At 37.2% G+C, this 18038-nt stretch overlaps 1 protein-coding gene across 4 annotated transcripts in view; it reads right to left on the bottom strand.

Moving 5' to 3' along the window:
• The window catches only part of VWA8 (von Willebrand factor A domain containing 8), a 340735-nt gene that overhangs the window by 101840 nt on the left and 220857 nt on the right, over nt 1-18038 (bottom strand). For all 4 annotated transcript variants that reach the window (XM_072760629.1, XM_072760627.1, XM_072760630.1 and 1 more), the window contains 7 exons: nt 15189-15388; nt 8609-8719; nt 7622-7686; nt 7025-7150; nt 5809-5918; nt 4939-5093; nt 752-947 (listed from right to left, as the gene is read on the bottom strand). In XM_072760629.1, the coding sequence (XP_072616730.1) occupies nt 752-947; nt 4939-5093; nt 5809-5918; nt 7025-7150; nt 7622-7686; nt 8609-8719; nt 15189-15388 (963 nt within the window). The remainder of the gene's footprint in view (nt 1-751; nt 948-4938; nt 5094-5808; nt 5919-7024; nt 7151-7621; nt 7687-8608; nt 8720-15188; nt 15389-18038) is intronic.

The raw sequence follows: 18038 nt of genomic DNA, 5'->3' as shown, positions 1-18038 counted from the left end.
GACCCTTGGCCTGCCATCTGAGCTCCCTCTGTCAGCTTCCCTGCATACAAGTTAGAGAGTTCATCGACGACAGAATGGAGATTTGAAGGTTAAATACATGTATACAAGGAAAAGTGATCAGTACAGGAACTGGCATATGTTTTGCAGTAATAAATATTAGACAGCTCTGAGAGCACTGCTAAGGCAGTAACTCGCATGAGCCCTTGGCCTTTCATCATGGGAGTTCTAGACAAAAGTTGGCCCCATATTCTATCCCTATTGGTCTGATGATTTTTAAGTCTCTTTGACAATAGCTTCTAAGTAAAGTTATCATATAGACTGTAAGGCAAAGGAAGAAGAGTTTTATTTATTTTATTTATTTTTTAAAGATTTTATTTTATTTATTCATGAGAGAGAGAGAGAGAGAGGCAGAGACACAGGCAGAGGGAGAAGCAGGCTCCATGCAGGGAGCCCGACATGGGACTCGATCCTGGGACTCCAGGACCACGATCTGGGCCGAAGGCAGGTGCCAAACTGCTGAGCTACCCAGGGATCCCTCTGGAAGAAGAGTTTTAACAGCAGTGGCTTCCACCACACACTGCGAGAAACTGAGTGAAAACCTTCTGGGCATACACGTAGGTCTTTTTAGCTACTTGACCCTGATAAAATTACATTTATAAATACAGAATGATAATGATAAATTAAATATCCCTACCAAAAGCAAACTACACCTTGACTACCTTGGCAAACTAGGAGTTGGTAAGTTTCTTACCTTTTGGGTAGATATCTTTTAGAGGGACTTCTCCTGGGGGCAGAATCCTGACGATCTGGTTAGTATCTAAAAGAGTCACACAATTGCTTTGTTTTGGAGTTTCACTTTTCTTTTTTCCTCCATAGAATGTTGTATCAGTGACACTTGGTTTATGCAAGGATGATGGCCTTTTCCAAGAATAGACTTCACTGGGTGACTGAAAGAAAAAGATTAAAGTGCTGAAATATAGGGGAGCTCGGTCAGTTAAGCGTCTGACACTTCATCTCAATTCAGGTCTTGATCTCAGGGGATCAAGCCCCATTTTGGGCTCCATGCTGGGCGTGGAGCCTACATTTAAAAAGAAAAGTACTGAAATACTGTTGACCCTTGAACAATACAAGTCTGAACTGTGCAGATCCACTTATATGTGGATTTTTTACAGTATAGTAAATGAATTTTCTCTTCCTCATGATTTTCTTAATGACATTTTCTTTTCTCCAGCTTACTTTATTGTACATATAAAATGTACGTAACATACAAAATGTATGTAATCAAATGTTTATGTTATCAGTAAGGCTTCCAGTCAACTGTAGGCTATTAGTAGTTAAGTATTGGAGAGTTGAAAGTTATTCATGGAGTTTTGACCGTGTGAAGGGGGTCAGCATCCCTAACCCCCATGTTGTTCAAGGGCCAACTGTACTATAAACTACGTATACCACACCTGGTATAATGCAGCCCTTTAAGCAGACACCAGATACTTGTATTTCACAAGTATAAAAAATCAGATTATTTCTCAACATTTTTGAATTTAGTATAGAAAATAGCTGCTTACCAATAATCATAATTTTCAGGCAAATGTGAAATATACAACATATTTTTTACCTTTAGATGAATTATAACTAAAAAGAGGGAGTATAACAATAAAGTCAGTTTGAAAATGAAATATCTAATACACCTACTCTCTGGCATTGCCAGCATTCTGAAGTCCCTGAGTGTTCCTTACTATTCATATTTCTCTGTCTGCCCTAGATGTTTATAACTCTTCTGGAATTTTGAGTTAATTTTCCCCCTTGCTTTACTTAAATTTTTTGCCATATATGTATTTACCCTTCCCTACCCCCAAATCATAGATACTCTCCTATATATTTTCTAAATGTTTTAAAGTTTTGTCTTTCACATTTAAGTCCTTAATCCATTAGAGATTTATTTTTGTGAATGGCATGAGGCGAGATTCATTATTTGTCCTTTTCCCACTAATTGGAAATATTGTCTAAATACCATCAAATACCAAATAGCACTGATCAACACTGCTACTATAAAATACAGTTCTGAATATGCATCCATCTGTTGCTGGGTACTTACTCCACTCATTTATTTTTCTATCCCTACACTCATACCATTGTCTTAGTTACTGAAGCTTCATAATAAGCCTTGAAACTTAGTAGGGCAAATACCTCTGCTTCTACTTGGTTCTTCTTCACATCTTGATTATTGTTTATCCTTGCTCTTCCATAAAAATGTATGAGCTGGATTTGTCAGTATTTTTTAATTTTAGCCGTTCTAACAGGCATATAGTAGTATCTCATCATGATTTTAATTTGCATTTCCCAAATAACTAATGATATTGAACATCTTTTCATGTACTTAATCTCTTAGCCTCTTAGAGCAAATTATGTGCCTTTTTCCCACATTTACCCCCAATATATTGAAAACCAGGAGTTCATGCAAATGGATCCAATTCTGGAGTTCTCCCTTTCTCTATCTGTTACTCCCTTCTCCAACAGTGAGAAACTAGACTTCATTATCTTTAATAGATTTACTTTTCTTGCTCAATTCCACTGAATGTGACTTATATCCCATCCCATTACGAACCTTCCCTCCTGGGCAAATGCCTTCCTTACTCTGCTTGGTTCTGAGAGCCCACATTGGGCAACACTCATGAATGGATGCCTCCTCCCTTACTGGGGCTTCTAAATCCTACACCAGGCTACTTCTACCTCTTCATGGGCACTGTCTGCATCCTGCCTGGAGTTGATTCCCATCACTGGTGGTTACACCCTCCCCCATCTTGGAATGGGCTCACCTGCTCAGACTCTGACCTCTGATGCTTCACACTGAGCTACTGTTTGCCCATTTTCTATATTGGATGATTTGTTTTCTTGCCTTTGAGTTTTAAGAAAACTTTGTAGGTTCTAGATACAAGTCCATTGTGGGAAATGTGATCTGCCAATATTTTTTCCCAGCAGTACCTTTTCATTCTCTTAGTGTCTTCTATAGAGCCGAAGCTGCCAATTTTGAAGAAATTCAATTTATCAAAAATTTTGATCATATCTGAGATACTCAGTAGAGCGTTTAATATAAGTGGTGATGGTGAGTATCCTTGTCTTATTCTTGATATTAAAAGGAATGCTTTTAATGTTTTGCTATTGAGAATGATATCTGCTATAGGTTTTTATGGCTACTTGGCATTAGGTAAGGAAGTGATACTATGTTTATAATAATTTAGGTGCTTCTGATAATGCTATAAAAAATTAATAGGTGACATATCCCTTTATTGATAGATTTATGAAGAGTCAAAAGAGATTCACATAAAAGCAGAAAGGCACTGTGGTACAGGAGAAAGGATACAGGTTTGAGGGTCAGTCACACTTGACCTCAAATACCAGCTCCTTTACTCATATTTTTTTTTGTGGCCTAGAGGATATACCTTCTCTGTTTCTTCATCTTTAAAACCTTATAAAATTGTTTTAAAAATTAATTGTCATGTATGAAAGGATTTAGAATAGTGCAGTGCCTGATTTTTGTATTAGGACCTAAAAAATATGATTGTTATCATAAAATGCTGAAAGGCTGCCTAACTGACCGTAGTCTTTTATTTAACAAATATTCACTAACATCTCCTATGTGTTGCTTACCATACTGAGTAGGGGGGTAGGACTTTTAATTTAACACTAGTCCTATAGGCTATAAAGGATTTCTACAGGGTTAATACAAGGTGTCTTATACTCAGTGCCAAATACTTTTTAACCATTTTTTTACAGTAACATTATATTTCTATACTAATTTCTTCAATCAGAAGATCAATATTTTAAATGAATACACCTTCAGAAACATAGCTCTAGTTTTTCCCTACTGAGGGCAGCAATCATTGAGAAAGCATATTAAACACAACTCTCATTCAGTCAAGGCTATGTAGATACTGTATTACAACAATGTGTTTCATTTTCAGTTATATAATACCATAGCGAACGCTTTTTACTTAATAATTAGGAAGACATATGGCAAAATCCTAAGCCATATATTATCCACTGGGTTTTGGATTTCAGATACCTTATATCCTGAAGTAGTCACCATTCATTAATTACATTAAAAATCTGAGATTATTTGAGATTGGTGTACCATCAGGCACAGCCCATATCTTTATCCTTAAATGATTCTATTCAAAAACAAAAGCTACAAAGGTAATCATGAAAATTAAATGTTAAATCAAAATACACGGAGCTACATCTAAGGTCATTAGATGGCATCTTGGACTTAAATAACCTTTATATTTCATTTTCCCCCGTTTTCATCAGGGGAAGATGGTGACTAGTTTCATCTGAAGTCAATTACAAATAGCCTCTTCTTTACAGATAATGGTACATAACAGCAGAAGAGACCACTTAAGAGCAAATTAAGTTGAGACTATCACCATAATCTGGATGCTGCAAAGATATGAGAAATCAGAGCAAAACTCAATGGAAAGTGAATTGATGTTCAAGAGTGTTGAAAAAATGTAATCCACAGTGATGAGACCCCCCCCCAACAAATATAACTAACAAATTCTAGAAGACATATTATTTTGTCAGTCTCAAATGCTCCTCTTGACAGATTACATAAGCACACATTAAGACAACATAATGTAAAATTATAGTCAGTAGGTTAAACATTTAACCGTGTCACATGGACTCCCATGTATAAAGAAGACTGGTATCCCATGACTAAATCACATAACTGCATTACCCTCCAAATGTTAATTTTAAAGAAGCAAGAGAAGTTCAATAGGTTGAATGCATTTTCTAATGACTGATTTGGAATATAGACTTGATCTGAAATGTTTACCAGAATATTGTTACATTTTTAATTAGCCCTATGATAGCCTTATAGATTACAGGCTAGACTGAGGAGAAGAAATATTTATTCAATAATTGAAAAAAAATGGTGCTTACCATAAGATCTGGGAAGCCGATAACAACTGTAGCATAACTATTCTTATCTGAGAGAATTCGGTTAGGAGAGGCAATTTTCTGTCCCACAGCTGAACTTAGATTTTCAGATGATAGCTGATCACTTGAAATTTTATGAGGTATGCTGAGATCTGTTTCTGAAGTGTCAGAGAAACATTAGATACTATATGCCCCAAGATTTCATTCTCGCTAACTTGAACAGAAAAGCACCAGTTAAAAAAAGAGAAAACACTTTAAATTATATTCACGGCCTTTTGTTTGAGAAAATTCAGTTTTTACAATCAAGGCATCTTCTCTAAATGAATACAAGTATTTACTGAATTTGAAATTTCATTAGCAATATATATTATTAATAGCACCCGCAGGAAAGATGTGAAACTGACCCAATCCAGTGCTGGTAATGGTATGTTTTAGGTTTTTTTCATAAGTACTATTCACCCCTCAAAACTGTGATGAATTAAGTAGAAAATCTGAGGTCCTGTGTAGAAAGAGAAAAGATGCAACCCTAAAAGGGTAATATATAATTACATTTAGTATACATTTAGAATTACATTTAATATACACTTAGAATGTATATTATTTATACATTTAGAATGTATGAATGTATATCTAAATGTATAATATACATTTATATATTTAGAAACTAAATGTATATTAAAATTCTGCTTTCTCAGTTAAAAAAATTCAAAGAACTTAAAAGATAGTACATTCTTATTTACTAGTTCTAATGTAGCTACTAAGTTTCTCTCTTGGCATAAATTTAACATATGTGGATGTTATTGTTCTTAAATGATGCCAGAAGACTGTAAGCATGAACCGTACGGCCATAAACACAAAGAACACACAATTTACCTTGTATAACTCCAAATCCTGAGCTAGGTGGTTCTTCTTTTAACATGTACAACTGGCAAACCCCACTATCCTCAGATTCAATATGTGCAGGCTTAGTTAAAAGATATTTCCTGTAAACAAACAAAACACCTAAATGAAAAGTTTTTCCTTTTTGATAATTGTGAGTCCAGGCTATGAAAAATCAGAATTCTACCCCAACCCCCCGCCAAAGCCTTGTTTTTATATTTTGAGTATGATTTGCAGTTTCAGAGTTACACTCTGAACTAACAAATAACTTCTCAACGTGGTGTATAGGGAGCATTGCATAATAACAATGCAGTAATAAATATGAACTAGAATCCTGTAAGAGGAAGGGCTGAAAAAAAAAAAAAAGCGACACACCTGCGTTATCATGGAACCTGCTATTGATAGGACTGTTTGATTAGCCAGTAGGTCAAGTGGGAACCTGGCCTCTTATTTGTGACCAGATGAGGGACAGAGGCCCTAACTGCTATAATTCCCCATCTATCTATTTTTAAGGTTTCTAAAATAGGGATTATGAATAGCCAGAAATCTTTTGCAGCAATATATTTCTGCTTGTCACCCAAGGGGCAGAGAGAGAGTCTGTATTTAGCCAGTCAAGGTAATGCAGGAGGGAGGGGGACACAAAATTTACTGTGCACCCTTTTTCATGCCACGTGCATATATAATTCCCTTTCATGAAGAACTACAGCATCCAGTGGGAGGGAAGCAACACAAACATGAATGTAACTATATAAGAGCAACCAAGACAAAATGAAGAAGAAACTTCTAGGGGGTGAATTTTGTGAAGCTCCAAAAAGGCAACAGCTCTAGGACAGACACCATGGTCCTCCGAAGAGAGGATAAATCAAATATCTATTTTGAAATATCTCTAGTTGGGCAAGAATACCATGAATTTTCAATGTAGTAATGGGAAAAATCCAAGGAAATATGGATCATACATAAAAGTCATTATGTTTTTACTGTTAACTTCAACGTAATTCTCTGAAACACTTTATAATTACTCTGTGAAGTGATATTTAATTTATTTCCATTTTTCCCTTCCCTTTCCTTTAATTTTCATCTGCAGAGATGCCAAATTCAGAAATTGTTAAAAGCCGGACATTGGAAGACAGAAGAGTAAGGATGCTGGATAACTGCATACACATGGTTGAGCTATGGTACACTCCATGAGATGCTATGTAGATCTACCCACTGATTTGTTTTGTCCTCCACCAGAAGCCACTTGTCCTCTGCTACAAGAAAAACTGTCTTGAGGTTGATGGGAAGTGATATGGTGTGAGTTCGACCTTCTAGAACATCCAGCACAGTCAGGTTGTTCCTGAAAGAGGAGAAGAAAACTATCTGAAAGGAAATGGTGAGGATAATGGATGAGTAACAATGGCATCGTCATTTCATGATCTATTATGCAACCCTAAGAAGATCAAAACTAAATAATAACAAAGAAAAATGTTAATTGAGATAATGGGGGAGGGGAGGCAGAGGGAGAGGGAGACAGAGAATCTTAAGCAGGCACAGAGCTGGACATAGGGCTCAATCTCACGACCCAGAGGTCATGACCTGATCTGAAATCAAGAGTTGGAAGCTTAACCAACGAGCCACCCAAGTGTCCCAAGCACTGTCATTTTTAGGTCTGTTTTTAAATACTCTACAATGCGGGAGGAGTTACTTTTACAATAAAACATTTGCAATTTGTTACATTGGTTTTATAATAAGCAAGTATAATTAAATGAGGAAACAGAATGGACAAAACAAGGATCCCAGGTTAAATCTTCTATAACAAAGAGCTCACCCATTTTCTTTGTAGAATACTAGCCAGTTTTTGTGCGAAAATTCTTTACACATTTTATAAGTTTCCTAAAGACAAAACAAAATATTCACATTAAATGTGTGAGATGCAGTCATGTCTCCTCAGCTGTTTTTTCTTAAATAAAGTTCTTTGACATGTAAAACATGTAATTCTCTGAGAAGCTACCTCTTTATTTACTTCAGATTGTTATCATAATGTAGATCAAAGTATATTTCAAAATTTATTTCAACTATGTACTAAAACATCTTTAGGATAAAAATTTAAAAAATAATCCCAAATACTGATTAGAAATAAACCTACTATCTTGTGGTTAACTGTGGAATTTATACCATGATATAAACACATAAGAAATACAGTTTTTGTAGATTTGAATATATTTATGGTATTTAAGATATCTGGGTGTTTTTTTTTCATGGTCTTTTAAGACTTAAGTATGCTCTTGCATAGGGCAAGAAGTCAGACTTATTTTATATCTATTACCTTTTTTTTTAATAAATTCAGAATAAATTCTCTTGGGTTGGCCTAGAACTTATTTACTAGTTTAATTTAGTTAATATATTCAAATGTTTATTTATTTAGTAGGTGCAATCAGGTGTCATATTCATCAGTTTATTACATAAAGCGAAGACATAAACATACAACTTGAAAATAGTTCAGTGACTGCATGCTCAGGAACCTGTAATGAATATCATGCTCAAAAAGTTCATGATGATCTATTATTATAGTTCAGTCCTGACAAGTCTTCATGTGAGTATGAGGTCTACAAAAAAAAAAGTTACTGGTAACTTAATGATATGTGTATTTATGTCTATTTGTATTACATTAACATCTACAGGTGCACAATGAGAATTTTCTTGTGCAGTGCAGTTATAAACAATAGGTACTGAGAGGGATGGGCATGCACACATCTTTCAGGTAGAAAGCTCCAGAAATCCTTGGAAATTTCTGGACAAGTTGAGTGTTCTTTACCGTGTCCTCTTTACTCCACCAGGAAGGTTTCTTAGACGGAACCTCTTCTGAAGGGAGGATGAGACGTCGAAGTGCTTGGCCAGTGGTATCCAATAATAGGATAACATTACTCTGGAAATAAAGTGAATAGTAAAAAGGTCAAGATTCATTCTTTCTTCTTTCTTTCTTTCTTTCTTTCTTTCTTTCTTTCTTTCTTTCTTTCTTTCTTTCTTCCTTCCTTCCTTCCTTCCTTCCCTCCCTCCTTCCTTCCTTTCTTTCTTTCTTTTTTTTTAAAGCAGTAGGCTCTTGGCAATGTGGGAATAAAGAATACAGTGGTTAACCAAAGGGAAGATGATGATATTGAAAGACTTAAGAGACACCATAAAGACACTACGTGGTTTTCCTTAATATAGAATGTAAAGAATATATATATTTATAAAATCCTTTCTAAATATATGCTACTTAACCATGATTCTGTTTTATTATATACTTGAGGAAATTAAGAGGATCAATAATTTTTAAAGTCTGTTCACTTTTATTAAAATGATACTTAAAGAATATTTTGTTGAAAACTGTCTTACACTGTGCATAATTAAATCTTGTTTGTGGTTTTCACAAGGTTTACTTCAGAAGATATGTACATGATAAAATGATGGGTTAGCCAGAAAAGATCAAGGATCCTAAGAACCTAGTTTGCAATGAGTGTTTCTTCATTTTAAAATTCACTAAGCTTGAAGAACTCACAGTGGTGCTGTAATGATATACAAACAAGAGATTTCTCCAGCCGTATTAATTATAGTTTTGCAAATGAAGTAATAACCTCCCAGTGGTTAGCATTTTTTTCCCCAGAAAAAAATGTTTAAATAAACTTTAAACATTAAAATCAGTGAACAGGAACACATGAATAAGAATTTAAAATTGAGAAAGGCAGAAAAGACGAAATATTTTAAAGAGACACAATGAACTTGGCTCTTTTTGGTTAAAACTTAAAAGATGTTTGAAGATTAGACAAAAAGGCTTGCAAAAAAGGGCACCTTTAAGTTCTTTTTCAGGCCTCATTGTTATGCAATTGTCTTCTTGATTTTCTTTTGTTTTGTTTTAAATTTAGGGCTCCTCCAGTTGTCCTAACCTGTATGAACTTTCCATTTCACAAACTTTCTTTGGGGAAAATGAAGTCATAATGCATCCAAAGAATGAATAGTTTGCAAGATACAGGAAACAAATATCCGTTTGCTTATTCCTTAATAGTTACTGAACAGCTTAGGTTTAAAGCATAAAGGAGGACACAATGTTGAATTGACCACCACTCTTGCCCTGTCTTATGTAGTCCAGTCTCAAATGAAAAGAAATGCAAAAAGACTGATGATTCATCCATACATCTGGGACTTCATCCTGTGGTTTCAAGTTTATTTGACTTAGCTAATTGTACTGAAGTGCTCAGGCATTAAAGTCGTTGTATTTGTACTGTATAGATTCCTACACTCCAGATGGTGGCTGTATTAAAAAATCCTACTAAGCATGTTGACAGAGCTTAAGCTTCTCTGCAAACATCACTCTTTGAGCGCGTCATTGGTATAATATGCAATTCTCCATTCAGAATGTACGTTAGGGATATTTTTTAAAAAATCATCATTTCCTATGAGAAGTATTACTTCTGGCCTTTGAGAGTTCGAAAAACGGTGGCAATACCTTAACAGTTTTACTTAAGAAAATGTATTAAGTCAAAAATTTATAGTCTCCATTCTAGATTAAATCTTTTTTTAGCAAGTATTTTTTGAAGGAGACACTCTTTCTCGTGTGGCAAATGTGAACTACATTAACATGATTTCATAGCACTTCAGCCATTTGGGATAATATTAACTCTTCTAAGCAAAAGAAAGTCCTAAAAATAATGTTTGATTTCAAAATATAATTAGGCAGAAGAATAAACAGATGATTAAATAGATACGATGAAGCAGAAAAAATAAGTACGGTTTTGCATTTTTCTTCCTTTTTAGGGCCTAATACTTATAGGCTCATAATTTGGCATAAGTGGACTGAAAAACTGTTATCGTCTCACGTGGCAGAAAACATACATATATTTTCATCCATTGTTGTATTTAGAATGTTTTAGAAGCAATTGGCAACACCAAGGAGCTCTGTTGCTCCGTCCTTTTAGATGTTAATGGCTTCCTTCTGTAAATGACTAATAATATATTCTGTCTGAGTTTAAAAATAGAATTTTGCGTCACATCTGAGTACGTGTAACTGTGGCTTTGGTGCTCCTTTAGGGGGGCAGGGAGAAGAAGCAAGTGAGCAATTTTATTATGCTTGTATCTGACTGGGAGAAAAGTAACCTCTGGATGACCTCAATGTCCTAAAGTCTGAAATTCTAAACTCTGTACAGATGAAATAAGTAATCTCATGGCAGGGGAGGGGGAAGGGAGGAGGGTCTTTATTTTTAGGCATGGCAAAGTTTCCCTTCCCTTACTTGAGATTTTATTTTAGCGAGGAAGTTCTGAACAACTTTTTTAGCCAGAGAAATGCATCCTTAGCAATGCTTTATAAAGACGAGAGATAGAGGAATTAATGGGAATATTTCTCTACAATATTTTAGCTCTGCTTTCAGGGAGGGCAGAATGGAGAAGGAAAACAGAACTGAGGGCAGTGCACTTATTTGCTAGTTGGGGAGAATTGTTCACCATTTGCTAAATTTTACGGATGCATCCTGTTCAGATGGAATTAAAGAGGTCTGAACAATCTGCTTCTCCACTCCCTGTACCACGAGGTCTTATCTCCGAACAGGGCCATAATATAAAATAGGCAGCTAAGAGATCCTCTCTGGGAAAAGAAGAGGCAGTTAAGGGTACAGCAGAAGCGTTCCTATAAGCTGTGCATGCTTGCTTAGGGTGCCAAGGTAGTTTTCCAGAAAATGGTTCAGACTCTGGTCAAAGGGCCAAGTCAGGTAGCAAGGAAGACCAGGAGGCCAAGGCTGGCTATGCAAGTTAGGCACCTCTTTACACTCAACAGAGTATTAATGAGCAATGTTGCCAAATAACTAGGTCTTTTGAGAAAATATAACACTTGCTAAGAACCTAAAAATCTTGTACTTTCAAAGAACTGGTATGTGTAGATTTGACAGCTAATTTGACAGCTGAAAATCTGGCAGGATCATTTGGATAAATACTCCAAATTTAGATTCTTATTCAAATTTCAATTGGCTTACTGAATTAAAAATCACCAAGAAATGTGCTTTTTATGACAAATTCTTCTCGTTGTGGAATTCAATTCAACGGCATTGATGTTTTATTAGAAACCTATAAAGTGAAACCCTTGTTCCATGTGCTGGACACACATTTTTATAAGCAGTATCTGGATATTTGTAACTCTGCTTGTAAGAGAAAGTGAAAATTAAAAAAAAAAAAGTGAAAATCAAAAAAATTTACTCAGAATTTATGATAATTATTTACACAAAGTCTAAAGTTAAAGTTGGCTTATTGACTCAGTGAAACACTGACATGTGTTATTTATGCAATATTTCATCCTGATTAGACATGGTCTAAAAGTATTGCTTCTTGGTGACACTTTGCTCTCCTAGTGACTTTAAATACTTATAAATAACAACATTGCATTTCTTGAATATCTTCCTATTGTGAATATGTCTTAACTGTTCAAACTATTCTTTTCCCCAAATAGTTGCCATGAGTGAGAGGAAGGATGCAGTTTAATTCTGCTGGGGCCAATCCAATTTCGTTTGAATCTCAGTTTTACTGTGTATTTAATGGGCAGGTTATCTAAGCTCTAGGAGCCTCCGTTTTCTCACATGTAAATATGGTTAATGGTGACCTCAATGTGCTGCTGCAAGAATGACATGGGATAATGTATGTCATCTTTTATTTGGCACATGGCCAGCATTTAATAATCGATCCTTCTCCTTGAGGGGTTCATCACTTGCTTTCTGGGATATCATACTCCCTGGGCTGCCCACCTACTTTGCTGGCCACTCATCTTCAGTCCCTTTGGTTGATTTTCCCTGAATCTCCCTGGTTTCTTAATATTTTATTGCCCCAGAGCTTGGACTTCTTTATCCACACTCACTCCCTTGGTGATCTCTTTCAGTCTCACGGTTTTCAAGAAGATTTGCGTGTCAAGAACCCCCAAATTTGTATATCCTGTTTTGATCTTTCCAATGAACTTCAGGCTCAATTATTTGTATGTCTTAGAGGTACCTCATATTTATTATTTTTTAAAAAGATTTTTAAATGTATTTATTCATGAGAGACACAGAGAGAGAGGCAGAGACATAGGCAGAGGGAAAAGCAGGCTCCCTGAGGGGAGCCCAATGTGGGACTCAATCAAAGGACCCGAGATCACACCCTGAGCCAAAGGCAGGTGCTCAACCGCTGAGTCACCCAGGTGTTCTGGCACCTCAGATTTAATCAAATGTCTCATCCTTCCCAAATCAATTTCTCAACTCAGCTGATGGTGACTCTATCCTTTCAGTTGCTCGTGCCTTTACCCTTGAAGTTGCCCTTAATTAACTCTACCCTCTCTCACCCCATGGCTCCGATCTGTTCAGAAATCCTATCAATTCTTTCAACATACATCCAGAATCCACTATTACTGACAGCCTCCATCCTCTAAACTGCAATTATCTCTTGCTGGGTCACTGAAAAAATCTTCTTAACCAGTCTCCTTCATTCTGCCTTAGCACCTATAGAATATTCACCACAGAGGAGCTGGAGAAATTCTTTAAAAATCTAAGTCAGGTCATGCTACTCCTCTGCTTGAAACGCTCTAACACCTCCCTCTTCCACCCATAGGCAGGGCCCAGGACAGTACAATGGTCTGTGAGGCTCTGCACAATCTGCTTCTCCACTCCCTGCACCATGACCCTGCCCCACCCAGCTGAGCAACGTCTGTGACCTCACCTCCTTGTACTCTCCCTCTCAATCTTTCCCACCACACTTCTTTAAAGATGGAACAAAAGCATGCTCCAGCCTCTGGGCCTTTGAACTTACGATTCCCTTTGCCTGGAACTCTCTTATTTTAGATATCTGTTCTTATTTCCCTCAAGTCTTTGCTTAAATATCCCCACCTTAGTTAGGCAATCCCTGCCCATCTACCCTATTTTAAATGGCAATCTTCCTGCCAGCCTTCTATTTTACTCTCCCTTACTTCTCATCTTCTAACTTGAGATGCAACTTAATGATTTCTTTTGCTTATTATTTACCTTCCTGCACCAGAATGTAAGCTTCTCAGGACAGAGTTTTGTGTTTCGTTTGCTGCAGCATCACCAGTAATAGGCGCATGATATATATTTGTTGAATGAATAATACATTTGGTATGGTGGATACTAGGCAGATAATAAGTATGCAAAACATCACATTCCTTTCTATTGGTATAGTACAGATTAACTTAGACCTTTGAATTTTCACTAATTGTAACACAGCTTGCTTTTTGATCTGTATCTTCTGTGTGGAATTATTTTAAGCCTGATTCTAAGCATCTGTACTCTTTATTAGTGCTATCTTACTAGTGGTGGCTAGACCTTGAGCATCATTATAAATCAAAGGGTCTCAGTGTAGTCTTGCAGGGAACTGAAAGTTTATGTCATTCCAAGATTCAGATGTTGAAATTCTAAACCCTGATGTAGTAGGAGGCGGAGCCTATGGGAGGTGATTAGGTTGTGAGAGTGGAGTCTTCATGAGTGAGATTAGTGCCCTCATACATGGGACACCAAGGAGATTCCCCTGCTTTTTCTGCCACGTAAGGTAACAGTGAAGAGACAGTGATGTAGGAAGTGGGTTCTCACCAGACACTAGATCCAGATCTGCTGGTCCTTGATATTAGATTTCTCTGCTTCCAGAACCGTGAGAAATAATTTTTTTTTAAAGATTTTATTTATTTATTCATGAGAGACACACAGAGAGAAGCAGAGACACAGGTAGAAGGAGAAGCGGGTTCCTTGCAGGATCAGGACCTGAGCCCATGGTAGACGCTCAATCGCTGAACCACCCAGGCATCCCAATTTCTGTTGTTCTTAAGCTCCCTGTTATATGCTAGTTGTGTGACAGTAGCCTGAACAGACCAAGACAAGTCTATTCACTGTATTTATAAGGCTGTTACTACATAATGTCATTCAGGTTTCAGATACAACGTCATTACCTAAGAGGAGCACTCTTTGATACTGCTCACTCTTCCATCTCCCCCTACCCAACCCCTATCACTTACTCCTTAAGACATTACCTTATTTCTACATATTACTTACCACTACCTGAAATGGGTGTATTTATTTGTTGGCTTCCTCTGTCATTTATCTCTCTAAGAAAGAATGTAAACTTCACAAAAAAGAATTATCTGGCCTCAAATGTCATCAGTGCTGGGGTTGAGAAACCCTAACTTACATGCTTCCAGAGTCACAGGTCAGGTCTAAGTCTCTACAGAGAGGAAGATATTGGCGTTCCTTTGTGGTACTGACAAAACACAACTCCCATCCCTCCTCAATCTTTACGAAAGCATGTGTTTTCACTCATGTGGCAAGTTACTCACTCTTGCCTTTTCCTTCACATAGCTCACTCTTGGCATAATTGTACCATAAAAGTAGCCTGGGATGCATTACCTGCTGCTCATGGAGAATCACTTGATCCTTGAGGGGATTTCCTAGAGGTGCCACTGTCACAAATGGGTGCCAAACTCTACCGGCTGTTCTTGGGAAGATGTCAGAAAAGTCCACCAAGTAGCCACTTTTCCCAGCCATATTCATAAAGTATAAGGTGATAGGGTTGCATGCAACTACATAGAGGGTATTTTCCTCGTTTTCTGTAATGACAAAAAGGTGTTAATTTTGTGGTCTGCAAGAGATTTTCTTTCTTTTTTAAGATTTTATTTATTTATTCATGAGAGACACAGAGAAAGGCAGAGACACAGGCAGAGGGAGAAGCAGGTCTGTGCAGGGAGCCCGATGTGGGACTCAATCTGGGGATTCCAGGATCACACGCTGAACCAAAGGCAGATGCTCAACTGCTGAGCCATCTAGGTGTCCCCGCAAGAGATTTTCTGACTGGTCAAGAGGTCCAGTGAAATCTGATTCATGAAACTGAGCACATAGTTGGAACTCAGTGGATGACTTACAAATGGGATTGATTGGGATGTATACATATACACACACACACACACACACACACACACACATATACATACACAATAACTCTGATTCTAAGCTCTCAAAATACTTTTCTCTCACAAATACAAAAGAGGTAAAAAAAACAACAAAGAAAAAAGCAACAGAAACTCAAATTTGTATATGTAGACAATACTAAAATAAGGAGTCAAATTATAGGAAGGGCAGCATCTGAGTTTTGTCTTATGGGCAAATTCTTACTGACAGCAGTGGAAGGTTGTTTTCAAAAGGAAGGCCAGAAAAATAAATAAATAAAAAGAAAAAAGGAAAAAAAAAAAAAAAAAAAGAAAAGAAGGCCAGGACAAGGGTTAACCAGAAACATGTTCCAGATCAGTGATACCTCTCACAGGCGTGGGGCAGAGGATCTCAGCATACTTATTTCCAATCCCGAGAGATGTGACAAGGGCCAAAGTTGAGACCGTATCCCCAAAACCCATATTTATTTTCTACTAGTGAAAGTAAAGTATCTTCACAAGAGCACCAGTCTTTTACCAAAAAAAGTGTATTTTTTTAGAAGGTTTTATTTATTTCTGAGAGAGAGAAAGAGAGAGAGAGAGGCAGAGACACAGGCAGAGGGAGAAGCAGGCCCCGTGCAGGGAACTTGACATGGGACTCGATCCTGGGTCTTCAGGACCATGCCCTGGACTGTAGGCAGCACTAAACCGCTGAGCCACCCGGGCTGCCCAAAACCATATATTCACTAACAATGAGACTGATTTAAAGCACGTATTTTCACTAACAATGAGACTGATAAAAGAGAAATTACAGAATGAATCCTATTTACAATTGCACTCAAAAGCATAAGATACCTAGGAATAAACCTAACCAAAGAGGTAAAGGATCTGTACCCTAAAAACTACAGAACACTTCTGAAAGAAATTGAGGAAGATACAAAGAGATGGAAATATATTCCATGCTCACGGACTGGAAGAATTAATATTGTGAAAATATTAATTTTCACAGGGCAGCCCTGGTGGCTTAGCGGTTTAGTGCCGCCTTCGCCGGGGGTGTGATCCTAGAGACCTGGGATCAAGTCCTGCATCGGGCTCCCTGCATGGAGCCTGCTTCTCCCTCTACCTGTGTCTCTGCCTCTCTCTCTGTGTCTCTCATGAATAAATAAATAAAATCTTTTAAAAAAATATTGTGAAAATGTCAATGCTACCCAGGGCAATTTATACATGCAATGCAATCCCTATCAAAATACGATGAACTTTCTTCACAGCGTTGGAACAAATAATCTTAAGATTTGTGTGGAATCAGAAAAGACCCCGAATAGCCAGGGGAATACTGAAACAGAAAACCAGAGCCAGGGGCATCACAATGCCGAATTTCAAGTTGTACTACAAAGCTGTGATCACCAAGACAGTGTGGCACTGGCACAAAAACAGACACATAGATCAATGGAACAGAATAGAGAACCCAGAAATGGGCCCTCAACTCTATGGTCAACTAATATTCAACAAAGTAGGAAAGACTATCCACTGGAAAAAAGACAGTGTCTTCATAAATGGTGCTGGGAAAGTTGCACAGCCACGTGCAGAAGAATGAAACTAGAGGAAGCCTGGGTGGCTCAGTGGTTTAGTGTTGCCTTCAGCCCAGGGTGTGCTCTTGGAGTCTCGGGATTGAGTCCCACGTTGGGCTCCCTGCATGGAGCCTGCTTCTCCCTCTGCCTCTGCCTCTGCCTCTCTCTCTCTCTCTCTCTGTGTCTCTCATGAATAAATAAATAAAATCTTTAAAAGAAAAAAAAAAAAGAAGAATGAAACTAGACCATTCTCTTACACCAGACACAAAGATAAACTCAAAATGGATGAAAGATCTAAATGTGAGACAAGAATCCATCAAAATCCTAGAGGAGAACACAGGCAACACCCTTTTTGAACTTGGCCACAGCAACTTCTTGCAAGATACATCTAGGAAGGCAAGGGAAACAAAAGCAAAAATGAACTATTGGGACTTAAGATAAAAAAGCTTCATCTTTGACTAAACTTTTATAAGCTGCTCAATAAAAAGCTGAACTCCTGAAAAAAAAAAAAAAAGCTTCTGCACAATAAAAGAAACAGTCAACAAAACTAAAAGACAACCTACAGAATGGGAGAAGATCTTTGCAAATGACATATCAGGTAAAGGGCTAGTATCCAAGATCTATAAAGAACTTAGTAAACTCAACAGCAAAGAAACAAACAATCCAATCATGAAATGGGCAAAAGACATGAACAGAAATTTCACCAAAGAAGACACAGACATGGCCAACAGACACATGAGAAAATGCTCTGCATCACTTGCCGTCAG

This window comes from Vulpes vulpes, chromosome 6, assembly GCF_048418805.1.
Source record: "Vulpes vulpes isolate BD-2025 chromosome 6, VulVul3, whole genome shotgun sequence".
Lineage (NCBI taxonomy): Eukaryota > Metazoa > Chordata > Mammalia > Carnivora > Canidae > Vulpes > Vulpes vulpes.
Note: the sequence above shows the minus strand (reverse complement) of the source record. Positions and strands in the feature narration are given on the sequence as shown.